Genomic DNA, 18,181 nt, shown 5'->3' on the forward strand with positions numbered 1-18,181 from the left:
GGTGAGTGAAGATGAAAAGTAATCTCGAACTTTTTTCGCTGACTTCCGAATTTCGCGAATCTCTCGAGGTAGGCTAGCCGGTACGACGGTGTAGTCTGATGTATAATAGCAATGCGGTTATATATAAGGGAAAAATGATGCAAAAAATGAGCAACCAAAATAAAAAACCGATGATTTCCGCTTCCAGTCTTTCCAGCTCTCTCTAAGCAACCTATCATGGCCCTCTCTACGTCGGTCTCCATCCATTCAGTAACAATCGCGCTTGTTGGAATCCTGTTCTTCGCTGTTGCTTCGGTGCGACTCGACCTGAAATCGAAGAAAAGAACGAATCAGCATCTCGAAGGTGACGGTCACAGAGATATTAAGAAAGAAGAACTCACCTCCAGTCGTCCTCATCTCTTGACAGACGAAACTCTCGGGAGCAGTTCTCCAATCGTCCAACTCGTACTTTCCACCTTCCCTCGCCGTGGGTTCCCGATCTTCTCCTTCTCCGAACAAATCGAGAGCGAGTTGAGTATGCGAGACACCAGCGTAGGTTGTAACGCAACGAGGGTTGACGAGGATACGAGCAATCGCGTTCGGGAATGCTTTGTTCGGGAGAGAGCGAGGTCGTCGTTTTTCGAGGTGGTGAGTCGAAGTTTCTCCAGAGTTCGTGGCTTCCGGTTTCGATTCGTTCGAGTCGGAGAAGAAGAATCCACGCTTTTCGAGAGTCCTCGCCTCCTCCTCCTGGTCGAGGTCTCTCTTCTCGGCTGGGTCAACCTTGTGCCAACCTTCAGCAGCGACGTCTTTAGCGTCCGCCGCATCGGCATCAGCGTCGACCTTGTGCCAAGCGGCAGGTCCAGAATCGGGTTTACCAGCGAGAGGTCCATCAGGTTTAACTTTGTGCCATTCGAGTTTACCCGGTCCATCTTGAGCGATCGCAGGTTCTTCCTTGACGGCTTTCCCTTGTCCAGCGTTCTTGTCTTCGGCAGGGACGACCTTTTGAGCACCGCGACCGACTTGAGCTGCGTCTTGAGCCGCACCGATGTCGGATTCGTCTTCTTCGTCGACCATCTTGACGGCGAGATCGATCGGTCGTCCTTTTCCTCCATCTTCGTCGTAAGCTTGATTCGAAGAGTCGTCAGGGAGATCTTCTTCTGATTCCTCCTCCTCTTCTCCTCCCTCGTTCGTCGTCGATCCTTCGTCGGTACCTCCTGCTGCTCCTCCTTTGACCGCGGCGGCAGCTTGTTGAGCAGGTACTTTCGCTCCTCCTCCTCCTTTCGCTTTACCTTCGAGCGCTTTCCCGATATCGTTGTCCATTCCCGGTCCACCTCCTGGAGCAGCTCCCGTTTCGTCGGCGAGGTAATCTCCCGAATTCGGGTATCCGATCCTCGGGTTCGTCGTCGGGGCGTAACTCGCGAGCATTCCTTGAATGAGCTCGTCCATGAACGGATGAGCCTGTCGAGGTTTCCCCTTTCGTTCTTCGTTCGAGAGTCGTTTCGCTTCCTCCTTGATCCCTTCCCGGAACGCTACCATCCACATGTCTCGACAGAAGTGAAGTTGAGCTGAATCCATGCAAGGTCCTTCGCTCCATCGAGGAGTTTTTCCATCCGACGCCGACGAGGTGTTGAAGACTCCCTCGGCCGAAGATTGATACGTGACTCCGTGGTAGTAAGACTTGTGAGGATCGACGATATGAGTACCGGATTCGCAGCAGAAGACTTGGAAGGGGAGATGGAGGGTGTAACGAGCTCCTCCATACGCGTCTCGTGGAGGGGCTTCGTCGATGGGCGAAGTCGATTTCGATCCTCGGAACAGGTTACCGTCCATATCTCGAGTCCTCCACCGGTCGTTGTAGATGAAGAACCCGTTGTGTTCCTTCCAATCCATCGAACAAACCATCGAAGCCTCGTTGACCATTGAAACTCGAATCGTTTCGAGGATATCGTTCGGGCAGGTGAATCCTTTGAGCCAGATGACTCGTTCGAACTTGACCTTGCGACGTTCCCACAGTTCTTGGAGAGGTTCGAGGGCGAGGTTGCGAGTGTAGGCTTCTTCGAGAGGGTAGTAAGACGCGGTCGGGTCGGCGGTCATCGGATCAACTTGACGAATTCGGTAAGAGATTCCGAGGAGGATCATGATCGCTTCGGCCATGTCGCATATGAAAGGAGTAGAATCGGTGGATGCATAATCGACTAACGAGACGAAAACCGAGTTGGGACCTAATCGTTTCGAGAGTTGAACGATGACGGCGAGTTGATCGATGAGGAAATGATCGGCTCCGTGAACGACGAGGGCGAAATAGTACAACGCTCCCGGTCGAGCGAGATCACTCCAATCGTCCTCCTTCTTCGCGAGTCCGAACGGTCTCGTCAAACTCGAACATGCCGCCGCCGCCCATCCGTTGAACCCGAGTAACTCGTCGATAGCTCCCCTAACGACTTGCTCATCCAAATGCATCGTTTCACTCCCCGTCATGAAAGGTTTTTGAAACCTCGTCCAGAAATCCGTCAATCCAGCGTGAATGTCATTGTCGAACACGTCGTGGGTTTCGTCTCGGTTGATTCGGGACTGTAGGAACGAGTATTTGCGGGTATCGAGGGATTGTCCAGACAAGGGAGAGCCGAGGGTGATTCGTTCGAGAATTGCTGGATGAGCGATTTCTCCTGCACGTGTTTTCGGCTAAGCACATCTCGACGTCCCATCAGCTTAAGATTGTCATCGTCTAGCCGCTTAAGAGACCGGAAGAGCTCACGGTTGAGTCCCAGAAGATCCACTTTAGCACCAATAACCCAACGAAAGCAGCTGCTATCCGCGCTACGAACCGCTGTTGTGGCGATACAATGATCTGCGTAGTCGTCAGGTGAGCGTGTGTTAGCCAAATGGAAGCGACGCTTCGAGAAGGGAGAGGTGATCAAAGGTGAGAAAGTTAGATGAAACTCACTGAAGCCATTCTTGACACTGCTCGTAAAGCGTGATCACGCTATCCCTTATAACCACCAATCTGCACAGACAAACTTGCGTATTGATCATGATCTACACAAACTACACACACACAGGAAGAGATGATATATACCATTACGAGCGAGGAGGCGTATAAATAAAGTGAAGGAAGAGGGATAATTTGTGAAATGCGAAAGAGGGCAAAGTGTCCATTTGTTGAGCGCGTTTAGATCATGCAAGCGAGAGCGACAATACCAGCGAAGGCGATGGAGATGGTCGAAGTAAGGGAAGAACCTCCGGAAGTAGGGGTTGAGGACGCGGCGAGAGCTCCTCCAGAGGCCGAAATCGGAGTTGCGACGGATTGAGTTCTCGACGATGAGGATGAAGATGAGGGAGAGGGTCGGGCGTAGGTGACCTCGGGAGAAGGAGAAGGAGATTGGGCCGCGATGGTGTTGTCTTCAGATGATGGAGACGGGGAAACATCGGAGGACGAAGAGTCTTGTTGAGCTGCTGCTACTCGGGACGAGGCAGAAGGTGATTCAAGGTTGACGGTCGTCCTTGACGCTTGTCGTTGAGCTGGCGAGGAAGAGGAGGAAGAGGAAGCTGCAGCGACGATAGTGCGAGTCGACATGGCTTGAGAGGAAGATCGAGCAGATGAGCTCGAGTCATCGTCTGAAGAATCGATTCCTTCGATAGTGAAGAGAGGGGACATGTTTGCGGTCGATCCGAGGACGAGGAGGTAGGTCGAACGGGTGACTAGGTCATCAGGGAGTTGGACTTCAATCGGATCTTCCGAACCGTAGAGAGAAATGTTTGCGAGAGGTCGCTCAATGTCTACAGCTCAGAGGATGGTCAGCGCCCTGTCGTTCCTACTCGTAAAGACAAGGACTCACCGAGGTTCAATCCGGAAGCGGGGTCATCAGCGTTGCGGAAACCAAGGAGTAACGAAGCGAAATTGTGAATTTGCTCGGGAGGGTAATCGGGTTTCGTATTGTTCCTACACGCAGGGAAGGAAAGGAAAGTCTGAAAGTTAGTCAAGCATTCTTTCCTCTAGTCGCAAGCGGTTCCCAGTCGCCTTTCGTCGCGTCCAACCATAAGGAGTTTCTTCTCGTGTCGCGACTGTTTTCCCTTGTTTTGATTGCTCTTCCCGCCTTCCAACGCGTCCCAACATCCCACAGTACAATTGAGAGTATATTGAGAGCTAATGCTTACCAGGCTACGGTGAGGTAAGAGCCAGCAGACCAGACGGACCCAGCGGAGGGCGTCTCGATCGAGGGAAAGTAGGCGATAGATTGCTTGATGGGTTTCGGCGCTGGGTAGTCTGGTACATCGCGTTTATCGAGGTAGGCCGGTACGAGGTCACGAGGTGAGAGGGAGAGGATCTCGTCGAATTCGGGAGCTGCTGACCCTGTGGGGAGGGCAGAGGAGAGGGAAGAGAGGAGGGAGAGGAGGGCTAGTGTTGAAGTGATTGGTGAGAGCATTGTTGGGATTGAAAGATGTTGACGAAGTGAATAGTAGAAGAAAGAGAAGAAGAGGAACGCGCGCGAGCTCCAAGTCGGACTCTCGAAAAATAGTCGCCTAGCGCAGGAATCTTCGCTTCGAGTAGTCTTGTGAGCGATTCAACGGTCTCTTGAACGAGAAGATAGCAGCAAAGAAGCGAACGCCCAAACGCGAGAAAGACGTCCAACTCGCACTAGATTCGGCCTCTGTCAGAGACGATCGTGACGCTCCTCGAGAAAGCTCAACAAGGAAATCTCTCGCTTCGTATGACTCCGTAATGGCCGAGGGAGACTCGACGACATGGGGGACTCGAGGACTTCCTGCACTGCATTCTATGTATATCAAACGAGTACGTCGAAGGTAAGCTCACTTTTTGACGATTTTACTTTCAGGTCTCGAGGCGTATCCAGTCCAGCTCTGCAACGCAACGACGCGGAATCGCCACAAAGGTATCAGTGAGAGCACAGCTTATCAGAAGGTGGAGAAGTAGGGCTCACCTCGTCATAAATCGCAACCTTGTCACTCGCTCCAGCTCTTTGAAGCGCCAACCAGAGAATTGCAGCCTGTGTAAGAAACCCAACGAAGAGAATCAGCTTCACACTCTATGATGACGACGTTCGCATCTGAAAGGGTCAACTCACGGTCATTCCCGAGCCACAAGTGTTGAACACTTTTCTCTCTCCCTTCTTGACCATTTCCCAGTTCTTCTCTCCCATGACGCCAATGAAGACCTTCTCGAGTTCTTCTTTCGGTAGCATTGTCTTGTACGAAGGAGTAGTCGAGGAATCGGGAGTCAAGACGGACGACGAGGGAAGGTTGAGAGAGAAAGGCATCGACCCCGAGGAGAGACCCGCTCTAGGTTCAGGTGCAGTACCGTCGAATCTGATCAAGCGAGAATATAGCAACTCAGCACTGCGATTGGGTGGCAAGAGGAACCACGGGAAAAGAGTCGAACTCACCGTCCAGCAGGTCGAGCGTCGAGAACGATCGCTCCTTGTTCACCTTTCTCAATGTTCTCGTTCATGTCCTTCCATTGTAGTACGTCTCCTTCTTTCTCGGCCCCCTTCTCGACTTTGTAATCCATGAAATGCTCCTCGATCTGTAATCAGCGGAAATGAAATTCAGTTCTCTTTCGCTGATCATCAAGTCTCGGCGGACCTCATGCGAGGAGTCGGTTACTTACGTCAGCAATGAAGTACGATTCAATCCTAGGCTTCGTCGCATAGATCAATTCGCTGAAAATCGGTTGAAACTTCTTTCCCTGTTCCTCGAGACTATGCGGATTCACGTGCGAAGGGATTTGGGTATCGATTGGTAGACTCTCTGACTCCCATCGTGGTAGACCACCATCGAGGACTGAGACTTTCTCATGATTGAAGTGCTGTATAATACAAAACGAGAGGATTCTCAATTTTGGAAACTTGGAAAGTTTCTGAGAAAGCTCGAACTGACCTTGAAAGTGAAAGCGGCACGAGGGGAAGAGAAGACTCCAGTCGAATCGTAGAAGATTACGTGGGAATCTCTCGAGATCCCTAATCGTGATGCAGCGTCTTCGAATTGAGAAGAAGTAGGCATGTTGTGGGGAACTCCGACGTCCGACTTCGAAGCGATCAAGTCCCTATTGACGCCATGAGCTTCTGTATCAGCCTGATCTCACAAGACCCGGCCAAGAGAAGAGACTGACAAGTCCCAGAATCCAGCGTTCGGAATCCTCTTCTTCCTGAATTCTTTGAAGCCGAAACGCTCGGTACCGGGCATGAACCATGATGCATCGAGCACTACTACCTCTTCTTGATCCGACAGAAGTGATTTGAGCTCTTTGGGCTTGAGGAGACCAACGGGAGATCGAAGCGAGGCGGAGGTAGACATGGATCGGAATGTTGTTGTGGCGACAGAGGAACGTAGTGATGTACGGAGCGAATTGAGTAGCATGATCTCGAGGCGAAGTGAGGGGGGAAGGAGAGCGGTGAGAATTGTTGAGCGAGTCGGATATCGGATCTCATCATCGCAAACTTGTCTATCTGAGCAGCGAAAAACCAGCTGGACAATTGCGGACAATACACAACAAGAGGTTGGAGACAGAGCGAGCGAGAAAAGCACGACTGATGGTTCTCGCTGAAAGTCTCGCACGAACTTGAAACTTCGCGATGAAGAACGAAAAATCACTATTGCTCTAAAGCGAGTCCAAGACTAGCTGGGGTATAATAAACCGAAAGTACCGATAATAAGAACGCCTCCGAAACCGATCCATCCCCTAGTCCTTGTTTCTCTTCCCTTACATGCGAATAATTTCTCCCATCGTCTCCTTCTCCTTCTCCACAACTACCTTCAGATCCTTCGCATCCAGCAATGATCCTTCGTCTTTCCTCGATTCTAATAGCGCATCCCACCATTTGTAGAGGAAGCTTTCGGCGATTAGTTTAAACCAAGGAGTAAATGTCGAAGAAGGGTCCTTGAAGAAATCGACCAGTTCGGCTTTCGAGACCCATTTCGTTGCCGAGACTTCATTAGGGTTGAGGGTAAATTCCGGTGATAGTGTGAGGAATAGAATGTAATCGACTGTGAATGCGAAAGAGAGTTTTCAGTTCTCGCAGTCCGGGATTGAGAGTGCAGAGGAGGAAGACTCACTCTCGTGTTCAGCCCAGATCTCATCCGATTTCGCATAGTAGTGGATTCGAGTCAAATAAGCAAAATCTTCGAGGTCATAAGTGATTGGGATGCCCAACTCATGCTCCAGTTTCCTCGAAGCGGCTCTTCTCACACCTATCAACGACCTCATCGAATCAGTTCTCTCATTTCTCACAACAAGCGAGGAAGAAGTGTGTTCGTTCTTACCGATTTGACCAGGTTCTTCCATCTCCCCAAACGAAGTGAGCGGATGAGAACAACAAGTGTTTGTCCACATCTTCGGGAACGTGATCTTCTCGTCCGCCCTCTTCTGTAGTAACAGCTTGCCGGTCTCAGGGTGGAAGAGGAAGACGGAGAATGCGCGGTGAAGGGGAGATCTGCCTCGTTCTTCTGAGGACGAAGTCGAAGAAGGCGGAGGAATCAAATGACCTGTAACGCGCCTCTCAAAGCTCATCAGCTTCAGATGGGGATACACGAGGGAGTAGATGACGAGTGAGGGTACGCACAGTCCTTCTTTGAACCTTCACCAATCGCGTTGTCGTCGTTGTCCAACAGAATCAATCGTTCTTCCATCAGGTTGATCTGTTCTTGGTCATACTTGGTAGGATCCAACGTGATAGTATCTACACAGCGCCATACAGCTTGTCAGCGTGGAGGGAGAAGGGGAACGAGAGCGAGAGAGATGACAAGTCGTACGAGAAGGAGTGGCCATGTTTTTGCTCTTTGCGCGCGCTGCTGTTCGTTCTATGGGTTCCTGGCAGCTCTGGTGCTGTTGATAGAGTCGGATAGGTCGGGTAAATGAGTGGAGAGAGGGAGAAAGCAGGTTCCGTCTTTTTGAGATTCCCCTTCCACCAACTGAATCAACCATGTCGAGACTAGCTACAAGGACTCTCCTGAGACCATTATTCACGGCTCCTACCCCTCGAGTCCGATCCTACTCTGTCGCCTCGGCGTTCGACGCTGCCCTCTCTTCTCCTTCTCCATCTTCATCTCCATTCCCTCTCTCTACATCTTCCCCTGTCCCTTCTACCTCCTTGACTACCCCGAGTTCGAAACCAACGGATGTCGACCCGGATCATGAAACTCTCAACTACCTCGCACGATTAATCATGCAAGATGGGAAACTCGCCCGGTCTCACACTCACCTCGCAGAAATGCTCGACCAGCTCCAACTCTCCACTCAATCCCCTCCTTTACCTATTCTGTACAAAGCTCTCGAATTGACTTCACCTCAAGTACGGATCGTCGGAAGGAGGAAAGGAACGAAAGTGCTGCAAACTCCTCAACCTTTGAACCAGAAACAGAAGGTTAGACAGGCGTGGAAATGGATCGTTGAAGCGAGTGATAAGAGGACGGGAGCGGAAAAGGAGTTTGGGAAGAGGTTGGCGCAGGAAGTTATTAGTGTTTTGAATGGACAATCGGAAGCGTTGAAGAAATTGATCGCGAGACATGAACAAGCCGTAACTGGAAGGGCAAAGTACGTTCATGGTTCCTCTCCGTGCTTACGTAGCGCCTGAACTGATGTCGGTTGCTCGTTGCATCGCAGTGTTGGGCGGTAGATCATACTTTATTCTGTTCTGATACCAATCGCAACCTTTCGAGCTGTGAACTCGCATCAAACATCTTCAACAAACTTAGTGAGGACAGGATCTGGTCTGAGACCAAGGAGAGCTGCAGAAGTATGGCGAGAGAGGGAGAGCTGCGAAATCAGGTCGGGAAGTTGGTCTCTGGTTTGTTCCCGAGGCGGGCGTCCCAAACCGCCTGAGCCCTAGACGAGTCGTCGACTCCAAGATCACTCGAGGCTTGCGAGCTCGCGCACGACTAGATGGGGGCGTCCGGAGCCAGCCCGAAGATCGAAAGAACGCAAAAGTTTGGGAAATCTAGCGTCTTGTGGAGTCGCCCTCTTCCTTCGTGACGGCCGTTGCATACTTCAGCGTTCTTTTCTCTACGTTGCTAAGGCTGTCTGTACAATCGAAATGATTGCACATTGTTGACCAAATTGCGATCTCAAGCCGTCATTGCTCTCTCCTCTCTCCAACCTTCCAACCACTCAACATGCTTCGATCGACCGCCCTCCTCCTCCTAACGAGTATCCTCGCTCTCGCATCTCCCTTACTCGAACCCCGAGGACTCAACACAGAGCAAGTCGTCCTCGACGGCGTCAGTTGGGGCGCAAACAAACTATCCCAAATCGGAACGAAAGATGGCCAAGTCGGAACTTTGACGAAATGGGATTGGACTGATTGTGGTGAGTCTTCCTTCGCTCTACTGCTCCCTATCGAGGAAGAAGGGAAGAGAGGGAGTTGGTATCGAAAGTGGGGGATAGCGACCACTCCTCTCTCCCCCCTGCATGTGAGGCGACTGCATGACTGATCGAATCTTTTGTGCGACTGCGCGGTGTAGGCTCGCCATCGGACGCCCTCCAAATCGATTCGATCAAGATTACTCCTGATCCTCCTAAACCCGGTCAAGATTTAACTATCGTAGCATCTGGAAGAGCTCAATCTAAGATCGATGTACGCCTACTCAATACCCGTGTTGGCGTCGAAACAGCGGAATCGAGGTGAGAGCTGACGAAAACAATGAAAACCGTTTTCGTTTTGTTCGCGCAGGTTGGAACTTATGCAGACGTTACCGTTAAATTGGGATTGATCAAGCTATTGACGAAGACTTTCGATGTCTGCGAAGAATTGTGCGTCTTGAGAATCATCAAATCCTTCAAGATCGCTTTGAACTGATGTCGATTGATGCACAGAGATAATGCCAACGCGACGTTGAGGTGTCCTATTGCTCCTGGGACTCACACCATCACTCAAACCGTCGCTCTACCTCGTGAGATTCCTCGAGGTGAGCTCTCCCCTTCAACGCTTTGAGAAAACTTGCGAAGAAAAGGAAAACTGACGAATCGCTTTTCCGTAGCTAAATTCCAAGTAGACGCTTTGGTCTACACTCAAGATGAGGAACCTGCTGCATGTATCAACTTGTGGAGTACGTCGATACCCTCTCTTCTACCTTTTGGCCTTCAACTGACGCATAGCGTTCTCTTGAACAGTCAACTTCCTCGTCCCCGATCTCCAAGAGGACTAAATCGCCTGTCGACGCCTCCCACACACCCACCTTTCGACATGCCCTCTCCGCTTCACCCTGTCCCCGCCTGCTTCTCTTCTTATCGTCTCGTTGTTCTGTTTTCTGCCTTGTTCCTGTTTCGTTCCTGTCTCTACTCTTCTGCCCCTACTCCGTCTCTCCCTCTAGCTCGCTCTCGCAAAGCACCGTCAACCCGTATCGACTTGTTTTCCCTTCTGACTCTGTAATTGATATAATCCCTCTCCTACAAGCTCTGCCTCGACTTCTCTCTCGCAGAGCCATCGTTTCCTAGTGAAGATGGGAGCTCTATTTCTTTTGCCCAGATGAAATATTGATAATGATGATACAACAGAATGCCCTCTAAAGTACCTAACTCCTCGCGACCCGTCGACATATCTCGATAAAAGTAAAGATCCGACGCCCTAACCATTCCTCGGCTTAATCCTTGATGATCGAGTAAGTGTCTCCCTTGAGAGCGTCTTTGCCCTTGAGGCTATTGTCGCAGATGAATCAGCAATCAGTATACCGAAGACAGAAAGAGGGAAAAGGGAGACGAAACGTACAATTCGATTTCAATGACGAACAAGTTTTCGATAACTTGAGCACCACATTTCTCGACTAATTGTCCAGCGGCCGAAGCAGATCCACCTGAGAGCAATGAAAATCCGATGAGCACTCGTTGCACGATTGAGAAGAAACTCGCTTTGAGGCTCACCAGTAGCGATCAAGTCATCAATGATGAGCACGTTGGATCCGGACTTGATGCTACCTTCTTGCATCTCGAACGAGTCCTGTACAAAGGGGACAGCAAGATCGAGAGAATGAGTAAAACGAGGCTGGAAGCAAAACCAGAAAGAGAGAAGGAAACTTACGACACCATACTATAGCGTCCCAAAATCGAAGTAGAAGTAGCCGCGTCAGTCTCGAGAAATCACGCACGCAGAGTGTGGGAGTGGGAGACTGACCTCCTTCTCGTAGGAAGCACTCAGGCACTTTCCGGGAAGTTTTCCAGCTTTTCGAACGGGAACGAAACCAGCTTGTAATCGTTGGGCGAGGATAGGACCGAAAAGGAATCCACGAGCTGATATTGGGCGAGGGAGAAGAGGAGAGAGCGGCAAGGAGAGGAGAGGAGAGAAATGTAAAATGCGAGTCAGTAGCTGGTTCCAATCGTTCCCATCACTTGCCTCCGCGCCCGACGCTTGCAAGAAGGGGAGAAATGAAGGACAGTAGCAAGGACAACTCACCATCAAGACCAACAACCGAGTGAATCTTAGCATCCGGACCTTGAGTCTCCCTCAACTTGGGAAGAGTGACCGAAGTAACATGGTGCAAGAAGTGGGTGATCAAAGTCTACATGGCACGACGGTCCGCAAGGAGGAGAGTCAGCTCGAGGTCGGCTTCACTAGTTGAATGAGAGAGAGAAAGAAACTGACCTCGAACGAGCTGGGGTCAGCGAGAAGGGGGAACACATCCAAGAAGACAATACCCTCCTTGGGGAATCCTGCACAACCGTCATAGAGCTCATCAGCAGTGGTAGGAGGGAGAGAGGACTTTTTTTCGATCAAGGGATTTTGATCAAACTTGTTGAGGGTGGACGGGATTGGGCTCTTACCTGGGTAGACACCGAGTTTCGATTTGAGGAAAGCGATATCAGACATGGTAGAGGTGAAGCGAGTAGATGATCGTAGGAGGTTGAAGCAGACCGCGAGCTCGAGTTTCGCATCTCGAAATCCCAACTACACTTCACCGCGTGCTTACGGTCGTGACAGTATATACGAATCAAATAAGATGATGGAATTGCGTATGGGTGATAGTCTAGATATTAGTCGATAGTGTTACAAGTTTTACTTTTCCGGGCGACATATCTCTAAATCTTCTTGTCTACTCCACCGACGACCTTTCCTTCCGTCACAACAGGTTCATCGTTAGCTCCATGATGTTCGTTCAGTGCTCGAAGGACGGGCGACTTTTCGTCGGGGTAAAGAGATCGGTGGATTTTGTCGAAAGTTGCGTCGACGACGTGCTCGACGGGTTCATCGAAGAGGAAAGGAAGGGCGGGAATGAACCCGAGACCTGTTGAAGCAATCGGGCGTGAGTCTTTGTCTTGTGCGACACACAAGACAGAGAGGAAGGCTCACCTAAGGCCGAAGGTCCCCATTGACGAATTCGAACATTCTGAATCCCTTGTTTCTTGATGAACTTCGCAGAGTATTTGACGATAGAGTGAATTGTCAATGAAGGTAGTAGCATAGATGCCGTAGCCTATGTCTCCAGTCATCCGGTGAGTCAGAGCGTCTCTCGAGAACACAAAGGTAGAATTGAGTTCGCACCTGGAAGATAGCCCGTTTCGCCGTCGTCAATCCAACGACTTGCGCCAAAGCTTCGGGACAGTATTCCTGGGCTCGTAGCTTCGCCTTGTATCCCTCATAAGCGACATCTCCTCCCACATACAACCAAGAGATTCCATAGGCGCTTTGAACGACTCGCGGGTTGACAACCGGTCTGAACGATTCTCCTACGTCGGATGAGTATGCGAGGTACCTTGTCGAGGCGATAAGGACAGGTCGTAATCGTCCGAGGTAACCTGTTCGAGGTGAACAGGATCAGCTGCCAAGTCCACCTGTCGCGGTGCACCGGAGACTTACCGAGGTAACGAGCTTCCGTTTCTACTGTATCAATCTTTCCTTCGACGATCTGCTGTTCCGTCTCTTCGATCGTCTTCTGCAACTCGTCGGGAAGAGATGAAGTTGGTGTAACGGCCGTGGACATCCTGAATCGATTCTTTTTGGCGTTTCTAGGTGTCTGGATGGATCTAGGGCGAGGCACGGGGAGCTGGCGGAGGATCGAGGTAGAAGTTGAAGGAGAAGTTGGCATGACGTTCAGACTTCTCTTCACTTCATCTCACTTGAGTAATTCAGGAGGCGACCTCTCTGAGACGCAGGCTACCTTAGAGGGCCACCGCGGCTAAGCCAATCTTCCGCAAAAATAGATAGTACGATGTGGGTTTGCAGAAATTTCGTCGCAACCCAAACTTCCACCAAACTTCCCTCGTCTAGGCCTTCTATGCTTGAGCGATACCCTCGTAGATCTTCGGTTCGACTTTCTCCCACAATGCCATGATCGAGGGATGAGAATGCGGAAGGAGGCACGACCAAACGATGAAAGCTACGTCCTTCTTTCGATCTACGACCCAGAATGAGTTTGCTGTGGAGACAGAAACCGTCAGGATCATCCTAGTTGAAGCTTAGGTGAGCGGAAGGGAGAGAGAGAGAGCTCACCGTAACCTGACCATGTCAAGGCTCCTTGAGAGCGTCCTGATGGAATCCCTTTACCGCAAACAACGCCTCCGTACCCGTGATTCGCCCCCTCAAACTGCTTCTTCGCTTTGTGCGACCAAGGGTCGTTACCTTGTTCAACGTATGGGATAAAGGTCTTGAGCAAATCCCCCTCCAAATGAGGTTCGAACATCAGATCGACCGTCTCAGGTTTCAAGACCTGTTGTCCCGTTGCTGATGATTTCCCGGCGTTCAGTAACATCCTTAGGATCTTGAGATAAGACTTGGGAGAACCAGTCAATCCAGCGCCTCCCCAAGCGATGTTTTGCGTGAATTGTCGTCCTTCGTCAAACGTGAAAGGTCCATCACCGGTTTCGGGAGCGGTAGCGACATTGACACGAGAGGAAGGGTTCTTGAATGTGAAGTCGTTGATACCGAGAGGTCTGCAGTCAAGGCGAAAGATTGTTCAGTTGATTGCTGCTCTTAGCTCAGCGAACGAATGAAACAACGTACTCGAAGATGTTCTTCTGCAAGTATTCTCCGAAGGGTAGACCACTAACATTCGAGATGACAAGCGCGAGCCAGTCGTTCGCGGTTCCGTAGCTGAAAGCCGTGCCGGGAGGCCTGCAGTCTCGCGAGATTGTCGTCAGAGCATTGTCAAAAGGAAGAGAGCCTCCCGGCTCACAGTAAGAATGGAGACTTCGTGAGTGATTCCTGTAACCTCGAAAAAGAGTGAGTGCACATTTCCAGACGAGAGAGAAGCGCCAGAATGCTCACCCTGGTCGAATTCTGCTCGTAGATTTGCGTGAGTCCTAGCTCTTCTTGGATTTTCGCGTACGCTGGATCGTACTGATACTTGAATCCTACAGAGAAGCTCGACAAGCCGGAGATGAGCATTGTCTCCCAGCCGAGTGCGCGAGAGAGAACGAAAGTAGCTTACCGGCAGTATGGGTGATTAGATTCTCGACAGTACAGACGTGAGTGTTCTCCTCGTATTGCGGCTCGCCGTCGTCTCCGAGCCCTTTGAGTACTTTGAGGTCCTTCAACTCTGGAACGTATCGCGATGCGTCGCCCTTGAGGTCGATTTTGCCTTGTTCGTACAATTGCATCGCTGCGATCGCCGTAACGAGCTTTGTCGAGCTCCACAAAGGGAAAAAGCTCTCGTCTGTGATCTCCGGGCTGGATGCGACGTCGTCTTCGACTCGAACGAAGCCTCCAACGCTGTTGACGACGATTTCTTCCTTCGAGGTCGTTGCGAGAACTGCGGCGCGAGGGAGACCAGAGTTCCTCTTTTCGACGAATTCGCTGATGGAATCTTGTACAGCCTGATCGATTTCGGCGTGGAGGGAGGTAGGGAACGCCATGAGGTCGATGGAATGCGAAGTGGGGAGAATGGAGGAAAAGAGGGGACTGGAAGAGTGAAGATCGATTGGCAGCCGGCCGCTACAGAGTTGCAGTGATGTCGTACTGCGTGAGAGTGCTTGTTGAAGTGAATAGAGGAGGATAAAGATGGGAAAGAGCGGGAAAACACCGGAACCGGTGCAATTTGAACTCATTCTCCCACCATATCATCGACTAACAGCAGCTCCCGACCAACCACACGCCAGAACACAGACGATTAGATCCGAAATCACTCGACCACATCAGAGCACACGGACTTAGAGTTTACAACTCATTCGAACATGGCGCTTCCTCTCAAACCTCCAGGCTCGCTCGATGGATCAGATTTGAGGGTCAAGATCACTTCTGTGAAGGATGATAGTCTGCATTTCATTCTAGACGGTGTTCACCTTGGGTCAGTTCATCAATTCCGCTCCCTCTTTGATCAAGTCGATTGCTCGCTCGACGACTAACGCGCGCGAGTTGTAGACTAGCAAACTCGCTTAGGAGAGCAATGATCTCGCGTATCGATACCCTCGCGATCGATCAAGTGCAGATTACCGAAAACACGAGCGTTCTTCCCGACGAGATGATCGCTCACAGGCTGGGACTCGTACCGCTCAATTCTGAGAACTTGGAACGACATATTCCAAACTACAACCGAGTGAGCTGCCCCCCTTCGCCCGTCTCGACTCGTGAAGCTTGACTGATCATCTACTCTTTCGTGCCAAAAGGAATGTACTTGCGATTCATTCTGCGAGAAGTGTTCAGTCACACTCACTCTAGACGCAGTGTGCACAACGAGCTCGACGATGGAAGTGACGACTAAACATTTGCTGATCGAGAGTCAAGGGAGAATGTCTGTCGGTCAACCTGCGACGAGTGAGTTCTCCTTCTATCTCTATGCATATTGTGTTGGCATGAGCTGACTCGTATCGACTCGTTCAGGCTCGGATCCAAAACTATCACAGGGAATCATGTTGGCGAAACTGACCAAAGGTCAAGAAATTCACATGCGTTGCATTGCGGTCAAGGTCAGTCTTCCCTTCTTTTCCGAAATCCTTGCGAGCTGACTCTTTCCGTCAACGTCTTCGCGAATAGGGAAGAGCTCTCGAACACGCGAAATGGTCTCCGGTTTCAGCAGTCGGATTCGAGTACGATCCTTACAACAAACTGCGGCACACTGATCTGTGGTTCGAAGTTGGCACAAAACCGGAAGATGAATGGCCAGTATCGGAGAATGGAAAGGTCAGTCTCGAAATTGGATGAGAGAATGAGAAAAAAGAAAATTGACAATCTCTCTATCGCCGCGCAACAGTATGAGAAGAAACCGGAAGAGAACGACGCTTTCGAGTTCAACGAGAAACCTTCACGATTCTACTATGATGTCGAAGCCGTTGGTCAACTGAAACCGGAAGAAATTATCCTCAAGGTATGTGATTCGCTTTCCTCGTTGTTCGAAAAATCGCTCACCCCCCGTGCGTCCTATTCTGTGTCTTCAGAGTTTCGATGCTCTTATCGTTCAACTGGGTCAACTGCGACAAGGTTTACACGATTTGACAAATCCAGGTCAAGCAATGGGACTGGATGGAAACGTGATCGGGGGAGATGCGGCGATGATGGGACTCGACGGAGAAGGAGGATTCAATCAACCTCCGCCACCGCCTCCAGGCGGAGGAATGAACGGATACGGATCAGGTTATGGCGGTTATGGGGGCGCTCCTCCTGCTCCTCCTCCAGGTCAAGGTCCTTCGATGCCGAGATATGGAGCGAGTCCTCAATACAACGCTCACCAACTGCAACCGGGAGGAGGAGGCTACGGAGGCTACTCGGCACCGGCGGGAGGTCAAGCTCAACAACAGACTGGAGGGTGGAGTAACGATGAATGGTAGAATCGACTTTTGTTTTCTCACATCTGCTACTTGCAACCTTAATCTCGTTCGGAAGAGCGTCAAGAAGATCGTGAGGGCAGAACTGAGAGTGACTCTATTTCGTTGAGAGTGACTCCATTTCGCAGACCAAGTACTGCTTGTAGTTCCAATGCAAAAACATAAGAAGATGGTCCCCTCGTCGTCTCAAGTCTCGCATACCTCCCCGCGCCCTGCCTACTGTGTTACATAGAATGAGCCTTGCCGAACCATCGAGTCGTCCCAAAAGTCCTTAGTCTTCCGGTAAGCCTCAAGGTTGAACCGTTCGTCACCCCTCGCCTCGGATTCCCTCGAGCCACGGTGATCCCGCTATATAAGTTGATGTCTTCCTCCGTACGCATAAGTCGACAAGCCGACGCCCTTCTCTCGCACGTTCAAGCCTTTCCGATCGATTTCGTCTTGCGCCTGTTCATCGCTTGTCGATACTCCGTAGCCGCGAGCCCTTTCTAATGGGTGTCATTCATTTCTGGCACGCAGTCCTCCTTCGTTCATGATTGAGAGTATGAGAACTTTGAGCGCTGAAGTCAATTGATCCAGAGAATACGGTTTTTCGAGCCTGAATGAGGACAAGGTTTCTTAGTATCGAAGCACGAAGTGCTGAAGTTACGGTACAAGAGGAAGCGTTCAGCTTACGGAGGGACGTGTATAAACTGAACGGGAGTTGGCCGACCTGAATTTGTTTTCGAAGCTGAAGCGAGTGAGGCGTAATACGTGAACTCGCACAAATACAAGCCTGGAACATCACAGATCGTCAGTACCCGTCGCTTGCGTGAGCGCTAGGAGAAGGGCTCACCTGCATCCTCCGAAAGCTCGACAAACTCCAGACCCCGTCGCTTCGCACTTTGCACAACCCGTTCGCCTGTTATTGTTGTCCTCAGTTCTTCCTCCATCTCGATCCATTCGTCTCCTCTGAATCCTCTCTTGTTCTCGAGTTCGTCTAGCGGTCCGAGTTGACCATCGACGTCGAGTTTCTCGAAACCGTATTTTCGTGCCCTTTGTTCGAGGCGAATCGCTCCCTCTAGGCCGACTCCGACGTGTATGATAAGGTCTGGTACTGATCCTTCGAAGCCGGTAGAGTGTAATGGCGGTATTTGCGAGAGGACGGCAGCGTATTTGACGGGAATCAACGAGGAAGTTAGGCGAATCTCTCGAGGACGGGTCGAGCTTTTCTCGTCTGGGCCAGGCGAGTTGGGTAGTATTGTATCGTGAAGCTTCTGGACTGCTTCCCATGAAGGATTGATCGGCACTTTGTTGAACGGCTGGGGAGGAGAGAAGTTCAACCCAACGACGAGGGATCAAAGCGAGAATCAGGACTTACCCCGAATCCCGTCAAGTGTACATGGAAGGCCTGTCCCTTGTCGGCTTGCAAAGGGTCGATAGGCGCCATATCGAGAGTGAGGGGGAGAGAAGAGAGGGGAGAAGATCGCGCCCCACTCTTGAATCCCGATTGCTCGCGCTCGATAC

The 18,181-nt window shown here is 50.9% G+C and overlaps 11 protein-coding genes across 11 annotated transcripts; 3 read left to right on the forward strand and 8 right to left on the reverse strand.

Moving 5' to 3' along the window:
- Positions 1-226: 226 nt before the first annotated feature.
- Positions 227-2,932, reverse strand: JCM6883_001654 (uncharacterized protein; the record flags this gene model as incomplete). Its single annotated transcript, XM_076629248.1, has 4 exons — positions 227-306; positions 381-2,661; positions 2,735-2,827; positions 2,924-2,932. The coding sequence occupies 4 exons, from the start codon at positions 2,930-2,932 to the stop codon at positions 227-229; spliced, it is 2,463 nt and encodes an 820-aa protein (XP_076490895.1).
- Positions 2,933-3,148: 216 nt separating this feature from the next.
- Positions 3,149-4,403, reverse strand: JCM6883_001655 (uncharacterized protein; the record flags this gene model as incomplete). Its single annotated transcript, XM_076629249.1, has 3 exons — positions 3,149-3,756; positions 3,816-3,919; positions 4,135-4,403. 3 exons carry the CDS (start codon positions 4,401-4,403, stop codon positions 3,149-3,151), a joined length of 981 nt encoding a protein of 326 aa, XP_076490896.1.
- A 385-nt stretch (positions 4,404-4,788) lies between these two features.
- On the reverse strand, positions 4,789-6,354 carry TUM1 (thiosulfate sulfurtransferase; the record flags this gene model as incomplete). Its single annotated transcript, XM_076629250.1, has 7 exons — positions 4,789-4,839; positions 4,920-4,985; positions 5,064-5,304; positions 5,382-5,521; positions 5,606-5,803; positions 5,875-6,040; positions 6,107-6,354. 7 exons carry the CDS (start codon positions 6,352-6,354, stop codon positions 4,789-4,791), a joined length of 1,110 nt encoding a protein of 369 aa, XP_076490897.1.
- Positions 6,355-6,697: 343 nt separating this feature from the next.
- Positions 6,698-7,762, reverse strand: IDI1 (isopentenyl-diphosphate delta-isomerase IDI1; the record flags this gene model as incomplete). Its single annotated transcript, XM_076629251.1, has 5 exons — positions 6,698-6,981; positions 7,051-7,185; positions 7,258-7,479; positions 7,557-7,673; positions 7,747-7,762. The coding sequence occupies 5 exons, from the start codon at positions 7,760-7,762 to the stop codon at positions 6,698-6,700; spliced, it is 774 nt and encodes a 257-aa protein (XP_076490898.1).
- Positions 7,763-7,916: 154 nt separating this feature from the next.
- Positions 7,917-8,609, forward strand: RSM7 (mitochondrial 37S ribosomal protein uS7m RSM7; the record flags this gene model as incomplete). Its single annotated transcript, XM_076629252.1, has 2 exons — positions 7,917-8,527; positions 8,597-8,609. The coding sequence occupies 2 exons, from the start codon at positions 7,917-7,919 to the stop codon at positions 8,607-8,609; spliced, it is 624 nt and encodes a 207-aa protein (XP_076490899.1).
- Positions 8,610-9,105: 496 nt separating this feature from the next.
- NPC2 (sterol transporter) lies at positions 9,106-10,137 on the forward strand (the record flags this gene model as incomplete). Its single annotated transcript, XM_076629253.1, has 6 exons — positions 9,106-9,298; positions 9,454-9,566; positions 9,663-9,742; positions 9,806-9,897; positions 9,970-10,038; positions 10,103-10,137. The coding sequence occupies 6 exons, from the start codon at positions 9,106-9,108 to the stop codon at positions 10,135-10,137; spliced, it is 582 nt and encodes a 193-aa protein (XP_076490900.1).
- Positions 10,138-10,572: 435 nt separating this feature from the next.
- On the reverse strand, positions 10,573-11,792 carry APT1 (adenine phosphoribosyltransferase APT1; the record flags this gene model as incomplete). The annotated part of the gene is made up of 8 exons (XM_076629254.1): positions 10,573-10,627; positions 10,698-10,782; positions 10,850-10,925; positions 11,007-11,015; positions 11,100-11,215; positions 11,379-11,484; positions 11,568-11,635; positions 11,747-11,792. The coding sequence occupies 8 exons, from the start codon at positions 11,790-11,792 to the stop codon at positions 10,573-10,575; spliced, it is 561 nt and encodes a 186-aa protein (XP_076490901.1).
- A 209-nt stretch (positions 11,793-12,001) lies between these two features.
- JCM6883_001661 (mitochondrial fission process 1 family protein) lies at positions 12,002-12,903 on the reverse strand (the record flags this gene model as incomplete). Its single annotated transcript, XM_076629255.1, has 4 exons — positions 12,002-12,207; positions 12,273-12,396; positions 12,465-12,718; positions 12,780-12,903. 4 exons carry the CDS (start codon positions 12,901-12,903, stop codon positions 12,002-12,004), a joined length of 708 nt encoding a protein of 235 aa, XP_076490902.1.
- A 292-nt stretch (positions 12,904-13,195) lies between these two features.
- On the reverse strand, positions 13,196-14,773 carry JCM6883_001662 (serine hydrolase domain-containing protein; the record flags this gene model as incomplete). Its single annotated transcript, XM_076629256.1, has 6 exons — positions 13,196-13,338; positions 13,413-13,852; positions 13,923-14,033; positions 14,095-14,123; positions 14,187-14,272; positions 14,350-14,773. The coding sequence occupies 6 exons, from the start codon at positions 14,771-14,773 to the stop codon at positions 13,196-13,198; spliced, it is 1,233 nt and encodes a 410-aa protein (XP_076490903.1).
- A 318-nt stretch (positions 14,774-15,091) lies between these two features.
- On the forward strand, positions 15,092-16,681 carry RPB3 (DNA-directed RNA polymerase II core subunit RPB3; the record flags this gene model as incomplete). Its single annotated transcript, XM_076629257.1, has 7 exons — positions 15,092-15,204; positions 15,279-15,453; positions 15,524-15,671; positions 15,738-15,823; positions 15,891-16,037; positions 16,108-16,221; positions 16,292-16,681. The coding sequence occupies 7 exons, from the start codon at positions 15,092-15,094 to the stop codon at positions 16,679-16,681; spliced, it is 1,173 nt and encodes a 390-aa protein (XP_076490904.1).
- Positions 16,682-17,173: 492 nt separating this feature from the next.
- On the reverse strand, positions 17,174-18,104 carry JCM6883_001664 (uncharacterized protein; the record flags this gene model as incomplete). The annotated part of the gene is made up of 4 exons (XM_076629258.1): positions 17,174-17,273; positions 17,351-17,450; positions 17,511-17,976; positions 18,036-18,104. The coding sequence occupies 4 exons, from the start codon at positions 18,102-18,104 to the stop codon at positions 17,174-17,176; spliced, it is 735 nt and encodes a 244-aa protein (XP_076490905.1).
- Between the last annotated feature and the right edge of the window lie 77 nt (positions 18,105-18,181).

The sequence above is a fragment of the Sporobolomyces salmoneus genome, assembly GCF_050403485.1.
Source record: "Sporobolomyces salmoneus JCM6883 DNA, S_salmoneus_JCM6883_v1_ctg4, whole genome shotgun sequence".
Taxonomy (NCBI): Eukaryota; Fungi; Basidiomycota; class Microbotryomycetes; order Sporidiobolales; family Sporidiobolaceae; genus Sporobolomyces; species Sporobolomyces salmoneus.